The sequence below is a fragment of the Ursus arctos genome, unplaced genomic scaffold, assembly GCF_023065955.2.
Source record: "Ursus arctos isolate Adak ecotype North America unplaced genomic scaffold, UrsArc2.0 scaffold_18, whole genome shotgun sequence".
NCBI classification, from domain to species: domain Eukaryota; kingdom Metazoa; phylum Chordata; class Mammalia; order Carnivora; family Ursidae; genus Ursus; species Ursus arctos.
Window position 1 is genome coordinate 58,129,640 of NW_026622852.1, and position 14,477 is coordinate 58,144,116.

The window sequence follows — 14,477 nt, forward strand, 5'->3', positions numbered from 1 at the left end:
GGCCAGTGCTCACACCGGTCCTGCTGCCTGCCCTCTGCCCAATGAAAACTCCCTCCTTCAAAATCCAACTCGAGGACCAGCAGTACCCGGAAGTGCCTGGGGCCCCCGGCTGCTTGTGGCCTGGTGTCCGCACCACTTCCTGTGTGCCCACGGCGCTGTGCCTCCAACCAGAGGCCCCTGTAGACATGTCCTGTCTCTGGTTGGGCGGGGGCTCCCGGAGGGCCTCAGTCATCAGCTGGTAATAATAGTAGCAGTGGTAGACGGAGGAGCTGAGCTCACCGAGGCCCTCCCACGTGGTGCCAGACTCTCCTGTGTTATCTCACTTCATCCGCACAGTGACTCAGGGAGGAGGGCGTGTCATCCCCACTTCGCAAGTGAGGAAACTGAGGCCCAGTGAGGGCATCGACCTGGCCCGGCTACAGGGCTGGAGAGGGGCAGAGCTGGGATCTGGCCTATGCCTGTCCACCTGGGACCTCACCTCCCCCTGAGTTAGGGCTCCACAGATGTTTGTTGAATGACTGAATGATCCACAAGATTACTCACCTCTCTCCTGCCCCTCCCCACCCAGCCTCACCCCCATTCTCTCTGTCCCCAGACCCAGGGCCTTGGATTATGGATAGGCTGTCCTTACAGGACGGTAGGAATGCAGCTTCACTGATGGTCACCAGCCTGTGCAGGCTTGCACCCTTGGTGGCCCAGAAGGTCCAAGCACAGGACCTGGGTTCAAATCCTGCCCTCCCCCTCACTGCTGTGTGACATGTTCCTCTACGTCACCTCTCAGCCTGTGTGTCCTCCCCAGTCAGGTGGCTTGTAGTGTCCACGGCCATGGGTTGTTGGGTGACTCTGTCAAACAAAGGAGTGGGCACTGGGGTCCTGGGGGGCTCTTCTTCCCTGTCAGTTGTGTCCAGTCGGGGCCCTGCACAAAAAGGGCATCTGGCCTCTTCTGTAGTTGGAGGGCAAGGTGTGATGACGGTGCCCAGTAGGCCCGGCTCCAGAAGGGGCACTGATGGCCTACCATAGCCACGGGCACACCGGGGTCTACGGAGGCGGGCCTGAGACCTGGGGCTAGCACTGGGTAGGCTCTCCGTGCACACGCGTCGCTGCTCGTTTCTGCTCCTCGTCAGAACTTTCCCTGTGTGCTTCCCTGCCCCCAGCCCCTGCAGGAGGAAATCAGTTTTCGAAGCTGTGCCCTGGGGAGTGAGGAAGGGTGTGATGATAGTGGCTGAGGGCTGCAGTTAAACAGGCTGGGCTGGAGAGAAGGCAGGGAGCTGCATGGGGGGGGCGGGGGGACGGTCATTAGGGGGCCCAAGAGCCAGCGAAGGGGAGGTGTTGTACAGCAGCGGAGGGGACGGTGGATCAAGCAGAAGCCAGGGGGGACAGTGCAAGCCAGGGCCATGGCTTATGGTTGTGCTGGCTGCGGGTGGTGTGGGGGGTAGCTCTCCAACCAGGCCTTGTTCCTGCCCAACCCCCATGCCCCTGCCCCACGTGGAATGACAGCCTCCCTCCAGGACAGTTCACAGTGGCCCTCCTGCGATCCAGCTCCTGGCCGTCAGGTGGAAGGTGGGTCCTGCTACTCCCCATTTCCCAGACTAGAAAGTGAAGCCCAGATGTGTGGCAAGGCTTACCCAGGGTCACACAGGTGGCAGCCAGGCAGTAGGACTCCCTTCCTTGTCAAGGGCCTCAGCCTCTGGGGGTCTCTGGGCATTAAGGCCATCCACATTCAGTCTTCACCTCCCTCTACGACATCGCCCCTCTGGCCCCAGGACCACCATGTGCAGCCGGCGTGACCGGCTAAGGCCCTCCACCACCTGGAGCCTGGGTCTCCACGCTGAAGACGGGTGCAGCAGAGCACCAGCTTCGTGGGGGCTGGTGGGGAGGGGGCGCCCCTGGGCTACATCTGCTCAGCAAGGCTCACCCCACGCAGGTAACTCATGAAACCCAACTCCTGCCGCGGAGCGGTCCCGGGGCCAGCGTGCTTCCTTTCGGTTTTAAACAAACGAATCAGGAATCTAAAAGTCAGGGGAGAGAAGTAGCCACCGGCCCCCAAAGTCAGCGCCCAACTCACGGCAGCTCCTCCCCAGCCCAGTGCTGCTAAAGAGAGGTCCCCAAAGTCGGGCCAGCATGCAGTGAGCTCGAGCCACCCCCCCACTCCCGCCCCTCCGGGCTGGCCAGTGGGGCCGGCCACTGGGCAGGGCAGAGTGTGTCAGGGGACCGCGGGTTCCCCTGGGCGTGAAAGTGGGGGACGGCCAGGGGACATGTCCAGAAACTAGAGGGCTCGCTGGCGGAGGCCTAGCCCGTGCCCCCGCGCGAGCCCGGGCCCCCGCGGGCCTCAGTTTCCCCACGTGGCGGCGGGCGGGGGCCGCGCGCAGCGCAGCCGGCCGGCCGCTTTGTGTGGCCGCCCAGACAATGGCCCGGCCGCGTAGGACTCCGCCGCCCGCCCGCCTCCCCCTCCGAGCGGAGGGCTGGGGACAGCGGGGAGGGAACCCCGCGCCCGCCCCTCCCCCGCCGCCCCCGCGCGGCTCCCTGGAAGCCCCGCCGAGGCCAACTCGCAAGTTTGCGCGGCGCCCGATCCGCGCTCGCGCTCCGGCGCGCGCGCACTCGCGGGGGCGGGGGGGGGGGGGGCGCGGGGTCCGCGGGGGGCGCGCGCCGGGCGGGGCGGTCGGGCCGGGCGGGGCGGCGGCGGCGGCGCTGCGCCGAGTCCGCGCCCGTCGCGGGCCCCCCGCCGCCCCCCCGCCGGCGCCGCCGCGGTCGGAGCGGAGCGGGCGCGGGCGCGCGCGGCGGGCGCGCGGCGGCGGCGCGCAGCGCAAGTAGTTTACATTGTTGGGCGACTTTTGCAACAACTCGCCGCGCCGCGGCCTCCGCGCGCCGCCGCCGCCCCGCCGCCGCCGGCTCCCGCCGCCCGGGCCCGGCCGGCCGCGCCGGGGGCCGCCGCGGTCGCCCCGCCGTCCCGCTGCCGGCCGCAGTCGCCGCCGACATGGACACCAAACATTTCCTGCCGCTCGGTGAGTGCTCGCGGGCCGGGCCGGTGGGGCGGCGGGGCGGCGGGGCGCGTTCCCGGCGCGCGGGGCGCCCGGCCCGGCCCGCTCGGCCCCGCGCCCTCCGCGCGGCCCTCGCCGAGTTGGGGCGCCGGCCCGGGGCGGGCGGCCGGGCAACTTTTCCCGGGCCGGCCGGGGCGGGGGGCGCGGGTGCCGGGCCGCCCCTCGGTCGCGAGGCGGGAGCGGGCAGCGGGCCGGCGGCGGAGGCGGCAGGGCGGGGGTGGGGGCGGCGGTCGGCTGCGGACGGGGGTCCCGCCCCGGCTTACCCCCCACCCCCACCCCCCCTCCTCGGTTACGCTGGTCCGCCTGCGGCCCCGGGCGCGCAGCTCCCGCCGGGCTGCGCAGGGACCGGGCCGGGGCGGGCGGAGCAACTTGTGCGCTCCTAGCCTGCGGCCGCCCTAGCACCAGGACGGCCTGTGCGCCGCCGCCCGGGCTGCCGAGGCTAGCAGGCCGCCGGCCCTGGAACGCGCGGGACCCCTCCTCCCCTAGAGCAGCCCAGGCGCGGGTGGGCAGGGTCACCCAGGGGCCGTAGCAACGGGAACATCAGACCCGGGGAGGCCCCATCCCAGAAACGGGGGCCCCTCACTCTGGCTCACCGGGGTGTTGTGCGGGGCGTTCTGGGCGGGGGGGGGGGGTGCTGGCCCTGCACTTGGGGGAAGGACACCCTAGAGGCGCGGAGGCTCCGTTTTCCAGTCCTCCTAGTGCTATCCCGCCCAGGGGCTTCCCTGTCCCAGACTGCCCCCCGACTCCAGGCCCCGACCTACGTAGGAGGAGGAAGGGGCTTGGCCAGGGGCCCCCAGTCGCTGCCCTCCCTAGGCTTTGGGAGCCAGTGAGAGGCAGGGAAGGGGGAGGGGGTGGGGAGACTTTATGAACGAGCGCCGGGAAGGATATTAATTTGGTGGTGGGGCCGGCAGCCAGGCTGTCAGGCTGGGTGAAGGATCTGTGCTGAATGGAAATTAAAACAGCTGATTATGAATGAAACCCCTCGGTCAGTCGTCCGTCCCCCCCCCCCCCCCCCCCCCCCGCCTGCCCACCTCCCTGCAGCCTGGGGCGCAGTTTGGCCACCAGGTTGGCAGTCAGGACCCAGCAGAGCTGCAGGGACGTTTGCTGAGATTGGGAGGTGGAGGGCAGCCAGCGTCGAGCTGCCCTCCACCCCCCCAGGGGTCAGGGTGAGGATCTGAGCACCCGCAGACACCCCGCAGCCCACTCACAAACGGGGGTGCCAAAGGGAGACTGGAACAAGGTTCGTCAGGTTTGTGAGATCTAGGAAAACCCCCTCTCTGATTCTGTAAGATGAAGACCTCCAAAGGCCACGCTCAGTGCCCTCCTTGCATGAGCCCGGTCCTCCCCAAGGCCTCCAGGGGTGGGCACTCACGCCCATTTTGCAGATGAGAAAACTGGCTGGGAGAAGCTGAAGCCACAGAATGCAAAGTGGTGGATTTTGGTTTGAACCTCCAGTCCGTGGGTGCCAGTGTGTGTGGAAGAGAAAAGAGACCTAAGTTGTTTCTCCTTACCCCCCCCCCCCCGAGGCTTTGCGCATTCATAGGCACACACGCATGTGGAGCTGGGCTCTCCCAGAGGATGCCTTCTGGATCAAGAATGCGCCGCTCTGTCTTTGACCCCCGCCCCCGACGTGGCAGGGCCCTGGCTGGGTACCGGGGGCAGGAAGAGTCTCTGTCTCTGACGTCCTGGGAGCGTCCTGGGAGACGGCACAGGTACGGCCGGGGCTGCAGGCTGGCGGTGCTGAAGTCCCTGTGGAAAGGAGAGGTCCTGCCTCTGAGCCAGTGTCCCAGGGACCTGGATGGGTCCCTCAGAGACTCAGAGGCTTTTGCTGTGCCAGTCTGGTGGCCTCCCAGCAGCCCAAGCCCCGGGCTTGAGTGGAGAGTCCTGGGCTCTGATGACATTTTATTTTTTTCTGAGCTTGTGACCGGCTCTGAAGTGCAGTAGAATTGAAGGTCCGATTAAGCAGCTACTTGACCAAGCTCTTTTGTAAACACAGCCTAATCCCTCATGGGGGTGAGTGTTGGAAGGCCCGCTCACTCGTCCGGGGCCCGGCTGGCAGCGCAGGCCAGCCCTGGCGCTGCTGGGAAGGCCGCACCGCCCGCCTCTTGGGCTCGCGGGGCCTTGGGCAGAGAGGGCCTCCTCCCCCAGCACCCACTGCCTCAGGGCTTGGTGGATCTGGGCGCTTGCTCTCGCCCACCTGAGAGTCTCCCTACCGCTGCCCGTTGAGCCGCCTGGTGAGGGGCAGGGACGAGCCCAGGGTATAGATCTAGGGGCTGAATATGTGGCCCAAGGCACCCCCTGCTTCCTGCCCCTCCTCCCCAGTACTCCCCACACCAATAGGGGAGGCCTGCATTGGCACCCATCTGGGTGGTGGGGCCAGAAGGCTGGGGCTGCAAGGGAGGCCTGGAGGTCTCAGGCCTGGCCAGACCCCGCTGGGCTGGCAGTGGCTCACTTGCCTGGGGGGAAGGGCGGCCAGTAGCAGAGTGATAGCTCCATTGGCCGTCCTCTGGGGGACTCTCTGGGACCTGAGTGAGCTTGGAAACCTGGTGAGGGGCTTCTGGTAACATCAGAGCCCTGAGGGACCCAAAATAGAGCACATTCCGGGGCCTCCCGAAATAACAGGGTCACATGACTCATGGGAGGCCGGGCTTGGAGTCTGGGCTTGGAGTCCGGCCTGCTGAGGCAGTTCTGTCTCGGCCTGGGCACTGCCGACTGTTGGGGCGTTTGTTTTGGTAAACTCCGGAGGGGGCTCTGTTTGTTGACAGGAGAAGTGTCGGGGCGAGAAAAACAGCCCTCGCTGCGGCCTGACCGTGGCCGAGGCCTTGCAGCCTGCAGGCTTGCCTGGACCGGGCTGCCGTGCCTGGGCCCAGCGTGCAGCCCTGACCCGCTCTGCCCAGACATGGGTGGAATGAGCTGGCCCCAGGAAGAGCCGTGCTGGGAGGGCTGGCGGCTGGGAGCTAGGGTTAGGCAGAGTTGAGCCAGCCGCCCTGCTCACCCAGGGGCGGCTGCCGGGGAGTTCGGGCTGTGCCTCCAGCGGTGTCTGTCCTTCAGGGCCTATGGGGAACTGTGCCTCCTCCAGGAGGCCCTCTGCCTGCTTTCCCTGGCCCCCACCTCCCCCCCACCAATGTCCTCTCCTGGGAAAGGAGGAGAGGGTAGCTGTGGAGTTGTGCAGGCACAGAATGGGTGATCTGGGTGGGTCGCCTGCCTGGGAGGGGCTGGCTGTGCATGCCTGGGACCCTGGCATCAGGAGAGCGGCTCCGCGCTGATTCTAGGTGGCACAGACTTTGGCTGCACAGAGGTTGGCCTGGCAAAAGCCTTAAATGCCCGGAGCCCACGGGAGCCGCCTGCAGAGTTCCGTTTTCTTGGGTGGCACGGGCTCTTTCCACCGTCGGTGTGTTTCAGGGCTGAGGTCTCGAGTGGCAAATGAGGCCCATTCTCTGGGAGAGGAGGCCCCGGGCCAGCTCAGCCACTCTCCACCGGACACGGAGCCGGGGCTGCAGAGCTGGCTCTGGGGCTGCAGAGCTGGCTCCGGCCGGGCCCTGTCATCGGGCTGAGGCTTTGTAAGCCAAGACCTTCCCTTCTCCACTGGCTTCAAGCTCGTCCAAGTTTGTCTTTTTTGTCTTTTGTAGCGGGCCTTGGAGGCCAGGGCTTTGAGGTGTCCATTCCCTTGGGAACTGGCCATCGGCGGTGCTAGGGATGGGGCAGGGGTCCAGGCCTTCGGGACTCTGGGTGTGTGGACTCAGAGCCTTGGTGGCTGGTGAGGCTGGTGCCCGTTTGGGGATCACCTTCGAGACCTTTGTCCTGACGCTCATTAAGCGGATTGATTTGAGGGATGCTACGGAAGGGTGGGGGAGAGGCCTAGTCCCTCCTGTCCAGCCCCTCCCCTGCACTGCCCTGTGCGTGACGTTTATGTTCTGGGAGATGCGGTTCCAGCTTTCTCCCTCCCCTCCGCCCCCTCCAGTCACGCCCCTTCGTCACTTGCTCCCCACACCCCCCGCCTCTGGAATGACCCTGCCATCCCTGGGGTGGAGGGATGGGGGGACGAGCACGAGGAGTGGCACCTTCGTGCAGGGCTGTGTTCTGTTGCTGGGCTGGTGGTCCCGTGCCGGAGGTCCAGTGTCAGGGGTCCAGTCCTTTCCTTGCTGCCGTGTGGGGCCTGCCTGTCTCTCAGAGCCTCAGCTGTGCCTCCGTCAAATGGACTCGGGGGTTGGCTCCTGCCGGGTGCTGGGGAGGACAGTCGGTTTTCTTCTGGCGGCCGCTCTTTGGAGGTGAGGTCTGTGGCCGAGGGCTCCCTGTCCCTCCTGCCTGGGTCGGGGCGTGGCCCGGGTCTGGCGTGCTGGACGGACCCGGACCCTGAAGCAGAGAGGATGGCTGGGGCGCTGACGCGGAAGGGAGGGCGCCCCCAGCCTCTGTGAGCTGAGAGAGCACTGAGGTGGCCCCTCCGCAGGTGCCCTCACCCCTCCTGGGTCTGCACTGCAAGTCCTCTCCCTGAGGCCCAAGACAGGCGGGCGGGACAAGGGGCTCGCTTGCGCCCCCCTTCCCCCAGCCCGGTGCGAGGTGTGCTGAGCCTTGCAGCTGTGCCCCAGCACCTCGCAGACGGGGACGTTGCACCCCGGAGTTACAAAGCAGTTGCGGCGCTCGGCAGCGGAATGAGCGCGAAATGGGGCAGAAAGCAGCTAACTGAAATTGGCAGGGCCGGTGCAGGGGAGAGTGGGGGCGTGCACACGAGTGTGCAGGGCCTGGGTGCATGCACCCTCACACTCTCCCTCTCAGACAGCGTTGGCCGCACCGAGCTCTGGCCCCTGCCGTCAGGCCCTGCCTGGCGCTCTACCCAGAGGTGTTGGTTACGTGTCCCTGTGTCTGTGTCTTCTTGTCCCGGAGACCTGCTTCCCAGTGTCCCCGCATCGCCGTGTCTCTGTGCCTCTGGGTGAGTGAGGGGGCCTCCTGGGGCCTGATTTCCTCATCTTCAGAATCAAGGCGGGCCCCCGTGGTCCTTGCCCACCCCGTTTGTCTAAGCCTCTCCCAGCCTGCTCTGGGCTCTGCTTTGCCCTCCTTGAGGGCGCCAATGGCTGCGGGCTTTGGGCGCCTGCCGTGGCCTTGCTTTGCAAGACCTCACGAGGCTTAACGGAGGCAGGCTCACTGAGCGGATGGGGAAACGGAGCCCTTCTGCGAGGCCTGTCACGGCCTTCGCGGAGCCTCTGGGTCAGAACTGTCCCCCTAGGATGGGAGTGCTGTTTCCCCCAGGCCTGTTGACCCTCCGGGAGCACCGTCAGAAGCCACTTGCCTCCTGGGGCCTGGATCTGTGCCCTGTCCTGGCTCCCTGGGAGCCCTGTATGGATCTTGGGCCCACGGGTGAATGAGTGTTCTGTTCTGTAGGACTCAGTGGAGGCTTGAAGTTTCACTGTGTCCCTTCTGTCCCCTTTTACCCACTGGAGGGCTTCTGGGGAGTGGAGACCCTGATCCTTATCCAGGGTTGTCTTTGGTGTGGGGGGGGAGGGTGGGGGCTGCTGATGTCTGGAAAGCCATGGGCTGGGTCAGCAGCCAGAGGCCCAGCCTGAGGACCCCTGTGGCCTGGTGCGCACCTCCTCCCCCACCAGGACTGTGTGTTTGGCAGCAAATTCCTGAGGGAACTAGGTGACAGGTGGCTAGAATGGCCACACCAGGTCTCCAGGGCAGGGCGGGGCCTTGTCTCTGTGCTCATCTTTCCCAGCTCTCACATGAACGTATGCACACACAGGTGCACGTGTGCACACGTGCACAGACGAACCCCCACATACACGCATGCGTGCGCACACGTGCACACACCCACACCCACGTGTACACACATGTGCGCGCACACACACACACACACACACACACACACACTTGCGAGTGCAGGCACAGATGCACACGCCTGGTCTTCCCAGCCTATCCTAATGCAGCCTTGACAAGCGTTTCCTCAGGAGGACCCAGGCCTGGGGGCATCTAGGATACAGCTGCTGGGTGCTGGCCTGGTCCTGCCGCCCCACGGAGGTCGGTCTGAGGAGCGGAGGGCTGGAGAACCTTCCCGTTGGAGCTGCTTCTGTCATGGGCTCTGAAGGAGAGGCAGGGCTGCAACAGGTGGTGGGGGGAGGGGTCCTCCGGTGGCAGGGACAGTGGAGACAAAGGCCCCAAGGTCCGGAGGCCCGGCTCTAGGCCCGCGTGGCTGCAGCTGGGAGAGGCGGTGGTGTGTGAGAGGAGGCCCGCTATAAGGCAGAGTGCAGTGTGTCTGCGTGAGTGCCTGGGGTGCAGGTCAGGTGTGTGGGGGCCCGGGGGCCACGGGGGGCCGTGCGCGGGGTGGTGTCCCTAGTGGGAGTTAGGCCTCCAGCTCTGTGCAGCGGGTGGGCTCGAGGCAGGCAGGAGCTGGAAGGAGGAGGGGTCCCAGGTGGGCCTGGAACCCGACTTGGTAGGTGTCACTCTGGGCTGCTGGGCCAGTCAGTGCAGCAGCCTCCTGGGGCTGGGGTGGGGGGTCAGGCCAGGCCCTGGGGGCCAAACCACGGATCACTGCTGTCCCTGATCATGGAGATGGGAGAGTAGTCTTTTCCCTCCCAGCCCCTGGATTTCCTCCTGTCACCTTCTCCCTTCCTGGTCCTCGGGCCCTTGACCTGTCCTAGGGGGGGAGATGCTGTCCAGCCTGTGCACCCCTCCTGTCGGTAACTGAGTTATTCTAGGGCCTGGGGTGCTAGTGGGGCTCTGGGAACGATGACGAAACAATCTGGTGATCAAAGGGGCTCAAGCCCAGGTCTAGGAAGATGAGTCCTAGACCCAGGGCACCCGATCAAGTTGGGGGGACAGGCTGTCCATAGGGGGCAGGGAGGCTGGGCGTCCTGGGGTCAGAGCAGGGAGCTGAGGGCCCTGTTGGGACTGGCCTTGGGCCTGGAACCACAGGGCCTCAGTGTGAGGCATGAACTCGAGTTCCTCCCCTCTGGGACGTTCACAACTGGCCCTAGGCTCCGAGTTCATAGGTGACTCTAAGCTCTGTTAGCTGGGGCTGGGGACGAACAGGGGAACTCTTGGTCTGAGACCCTGCTTCTGGGTTGACCCAGGGCCTGGCCTCCCTGCACCTCCGTGCACCCATCTGAGCAGCAGTGGTTTCCAGCCGTGTCTCAGTTTTCCTGCTGTGCTTGGGGCGCAGGGCCGGTGAGGATGGGTCTGAGCAGGGGGAGCCTCCAGCGTGCAGGGGAGGGGAGGGGAGGGGAGTGCGGAGCTGGGCCTGAGCCAGGCGGTGTGTAAGTCCTCTAGCACAGTGGATAGACCCCGTGGAGTTCAAAGCCAGCCCCGGGTGTGGCCTCCTGGCTGTAATGAGGTTACTGATTCAACAGGCTTCCTGGTGCTATGGCCCAGAACCGAGGGAGGCTGGGAAGCCCCGGGGAAGGATCTAAGTATCCCATAATTGACCAATTTAGCTTAAGTGTCCGCACCGGCCCCGGGCAGAGGTCAGGCAGTGACAGCCCAGGTGGCCAGAGTCGCCGCGCTCACGGGCTCCCCATGGACGACCGCCTTGTCCCGAGCTCTCTGGAGAAGCTGCCCACGGGGCCTGGAACCCCCTCTCTCCCCTCCCCACTGTCCGTGGCATCGGTTCTAAAGCTCTGTCCGTAGCCACGTCCTTCTGGGGGCCTGGCTCCCTTCCCCAGCTGGAGCGGGTTCGGCTGGCCACGGCCGTTTGTGTGCAGTGCACGGCACGGGGCGGTGGGCGCAGTTTGGACTCGGTGCCAGGCGCCGCTGTCAGATCCGCCGGCCCTTTGCCTTGCTGTGCCCTCGTGCACCCATAGGGTCATTGTGCTGCCTTGTGGGGACCAGTGCGGATTCGCTGAGGCTAGCTTGGTGGGGCGGGGGCTTGGCCCGTGCGCGCGTCTGATGTGCTGGCCGCCCACCTGCCTCCCTCGCTCCGAGGTTTCCTAGGGCGCGGCCCATTTCAAGAGTGTGCGATCGTGCAGCACCCAGCACAGGGGTCCAGGCCATGCTTGGCTGAGTCAGGACTGGGATGGAGAAGACCCCACGCCCGGCTGTGCGCTGTCAGTGACAGCTGGATACCCGCACTGTGGACGGTGCACCCAGTGCCCCAGTAGGGGGCTGGAGGGTTGGCCCAGTCCCTGCTCCCCAGGAACCCAGGCCCTGTGTCTGGAGGACCCACTTTGCTCATCGTTTGCCCCTCAGAGGCAGGGCCCGGCATTGGGCGGCACTGGTCAGTGACCGTCGAGGTGACCGTGTCGGCCACAGTGGTAGCCATGTACTGAGCTGTCCCCAAGCCGAGCTCCCTGTGTGGACAGGCCCACAAGTGGGGCTGTTTTGGCCACAGTTTTGGGATGAAGGCTTCGGGCTCAGGGAGGTTGAATGACGTGCCCAAGGTGCTCTGGCTGGTGAAGGCCCTGAAGGCTACCTCTGGAATCTAAGCCGAGGTGGGGTCCTTCCTGGAGACAGTTGGTGCCTCCTGTGCACCGCCCTGGGGATTGGCTTTGTCCGGAGTGGCCTTGGGGGGCTCTCAGCAGACGCTGTTGCTGCTGCTCCTGGGAGAGGCTTGTACAGTTGAGCTCTGGGTGGGGGGCGTCCCTTGGGCCCCTTGTCTTGCCCTGTTTGGGTGCAGGGCAGAAGAGCTGCTTCTGTGTGGAGGTGCAGGCCAGGGTGGGTGGTCGGCCCAGGTGTGCTCTCTGACTAGCTTGCTGCACTCCTGGGCAGGCGCCTCCTTTCCTGGCCTCGGTTTCCCTGGGGTTCTCTGGCTGCCAGAGGTCTCTGCCCTTCCCTCCTGGTACCTTGGCCTGGTGCCCATAAGCTGGTGGCTGTCTGATTGGGGTGTCACAGCTGGGGACCAGCTTCTCGGGAAATGGCTCTGTGCCATCCCTGGGTTGAGGGGGACAGGCCCTGGGCTGGAGGTGAGGTGCCTATGTGCTAGGAAGCCACGGGCTCTGAGTCGGCTCGGGTGGGGCATGGGGTCTCTCTGGCGGGGCCTAGCTCTGGGTCTGACCTGGGAGTGTTAGGGTAATGGGGAAATCGTGAACCTTATGGATGGGGGCCTGGCATTGTAGGTGGCAGTGGGGGCATGCTGCCATCACCCAAGGCCAAGCCAGCCTCCTCTCTCCTTGGGCTCTGACCTCCCCCGCCTGGAACTCTCCGTCGTTTTCCATCACCCCCAGTGTGGAGGCCAGGCCTCTGCTCTGTGTCACATGGCCCTGGAGCCTCTCCTGCCTCACGAGGCACCACTTACTGTTCTTCCTTGCCTTCTCGTGTTCACGGGAGAGGTGAGGAGTGAGTGCTGGCTCTGAGTAGGAATCTGTGTGGCCCTGGGTTGGCAGACTCACCTGTCTGGCTTTCAGTTTCCTGTAAATAGCCTGGGGAGGCTTCGCGGGAGAGTTGTTTTGGCAGTTGGGTTTTGAGGCATGAATAGGAGTTTGTTGGGTGGGCTGTGGAAAGGGAATCAAGGTAGAAAGAATGGGTGGACCCTTCCCAGGGATTTCTGGCCCCAGCCAAGGATTTGGAGGGGAATGCCCGTGTGGGTATCGGTAGGGGTCCTCCCTGGAGGATTGTAGAAGAATCTGACAGCATGGCCAGGCTACCATGGCTTGCCTCGCTGGCTGGGTATAGGTCTGTGCTGGTGAGGAAGCATGTGAGCCCTGGCCGGCGGTGGTGGTGGTGGTGTGTGTAGTCAGCTGGTCTGGGAATAATTAACCCTGTGAGGAGTTAGAGTGGCAGAAGGCCTGGCTCTGACCTGGCGGACCCCATCCGAGCTGGTTGCCTGCTGGCCTGATGTCCCCTCTACTTCTCAGGCCCTGAGATGTCCTGGTCTGGAGTATGACCCATACGGGCCCCCCACCTGTCAGACTAGCTCAGAGCTCTGGTTCCTGGGGTGAGTGGCCATTGCTGGGTCCCTCTCTGGGTGGAGCAGCCGGGGTGGGGGGTCCGTTCTTCACCCTGCTTCTCTGTCCCCATATCCTTGGTCCATCCCTGCAGTGCCCCCTGCTGCAGCCCCTGTCCCTTTCCCGGTGGCAGCTAGGTGTCATTTGCCCTGGGGCCTCCTGTGTGAGCCCTGGGCTGTCTCCTCCCTGCACTGAGGAAAAAGCTGATGAGGCCAGAGTCCACGGGAGCTGGTGGAGCCGCCCCCACCCCACCCCTGCCCCTGGACTTTCTGCCCAGGACCAAGGTCGGAAGGAGGGCTGAGAGGTGGGGACCATAGGCATCGGGTGCTAGGCCGTGACCCCTGGGGCAGTGCAGTGCCGGCTTTGGCCTTCCTGGGCCCACATGGAGGGGAGGGACAGCAGGAGAGCAGCCAGGGCCTTCCTCTTCCTTTTTCTGTCTCTGGGGGCACAAGGTCAGGGCTCCAGCCCTCCTGGCCAGCCGGGCGCGAAGGCTGGAACCCCAGGGAGCCTTCCGTGCCAGAGGCCGACCCCTCCAGACTGTGGGCCTGGGAGAGCAGTGGCACGCTTAGGGCCCCCTGACTGTCCCATTGCGGCTCTGCCACGTGAACTTTGCCACTTGGAGCACGTTACTTCCTCCCCCTTTACCGGTTTCCTCGTTGGTCAAGTGGAAGGAAGGATGTTGGAGGAGCTGGAGGTGGGAAGCACGGCGGCGTGTGGCTGCTCCTGGCCAGGACCCTTGGCAGGCATGGCTGCTGGGGCGCGGCTCTGTCCCCCGTGGGTCCCTGAGACCGCAGCCGCCCCTCCCCCGCCTTGGGGTGGCTCCGAGGTCTTGTTTGCGGCCGAAGCCACGGTGCCAGGCGCTGCCCCGGCCTTGCGAAATGTTTGTTGATTGAATTAGTGCACCCTGCAGATGCTCTCCTGCCCTCTGCACTTCAGAGGGGCCGTGGGGGGAGCCTACCCCTCGCCAAGCTGGCTTTTACAGCTGTTACCCGTGTGCAGAATCACCCTTCTTCTGGGGGTCTGCCGACCTCCGAGGGAGGGGAGTCCCTTAGTGTGCAGCCTGGTGCTGGTTCCTGGGAGCAGAGCAGGGAAAGTCCGGGACGATGGGCCGGGAGCCCGCCCTGGAGGGTCCCCCGGGGCCTGTGAGGGTGCCTGGGGCAGTGTGAGTTCCTGCCCACGGGGCGAGCCCCCCGCCGCCCCCCCCCCGCTTGCTTTAGATGCCGCTGCCCCCCCCCCCCCCCCCCCGCTGCTGGAGAGATCTGGCGTCCCTTGGACTCAGACGCCCAGGTGCACAGGGGGCGGAGCCTCAGCCCCAGAGGACCACCCATGTCAGGACCTGGTTCCTTCCTCTGCCGCTGAGCACATCTGTTGAGTGTGGGTCGGAGGGGGTGGCGGGGATCAAGGCCTGGCCAAGAGGTTCAGAGCAAACATCTCGCCTGCCTGTTTGTTGTTCATCCATCCATCTGTCCATCTGACTGGCTGTGTGTCCGTAGACATCTGGCTCTGCTGGGGTGGCAGAGTTGAGTGAGGCCCAGCCCCCAAGGGGGTGAGTGGGGTTTAGAGTCAGAGA

General features: G+C 65.4%; 1 protein-coding gene across 8 annotated transcripts in view; it reads left to right on the forward strand.

The window, feature by feature from the left end:
• Positions 1–2,890: 2,890 nt before the first annotated feature.
• RXRA (retinoid X receptor alpha) overlaps positions 2,891–14,477 on the forward strand; it is a 99,824-nt gene continuing 88,237 nt past the window's right edge. Inside the window, exon 1 of one of the 8 annotated variants that reach the window (XM_048223074.2) lies at positions 2,891–3,002. In XM_048223074.2, coding sequence (XP_048079031.1) covers positions 2,975–3,002 — 28 coding nt within the window. In that variant the 5' untranslated portion in view covers positions 2,891–2,974. Of the gene's footprint in view, positions 3,003–4,581; positions 4,751–5,413; positions 5,771–6,279; positions 7,307–12,714; positions 12,898–14,477 lie in introns of those variants that run through there. The other 7 variants (XM_048223078.2, XM_044389709.3, XM_048223075.2 and 4 more) reach the window with 7 other exon arrangements.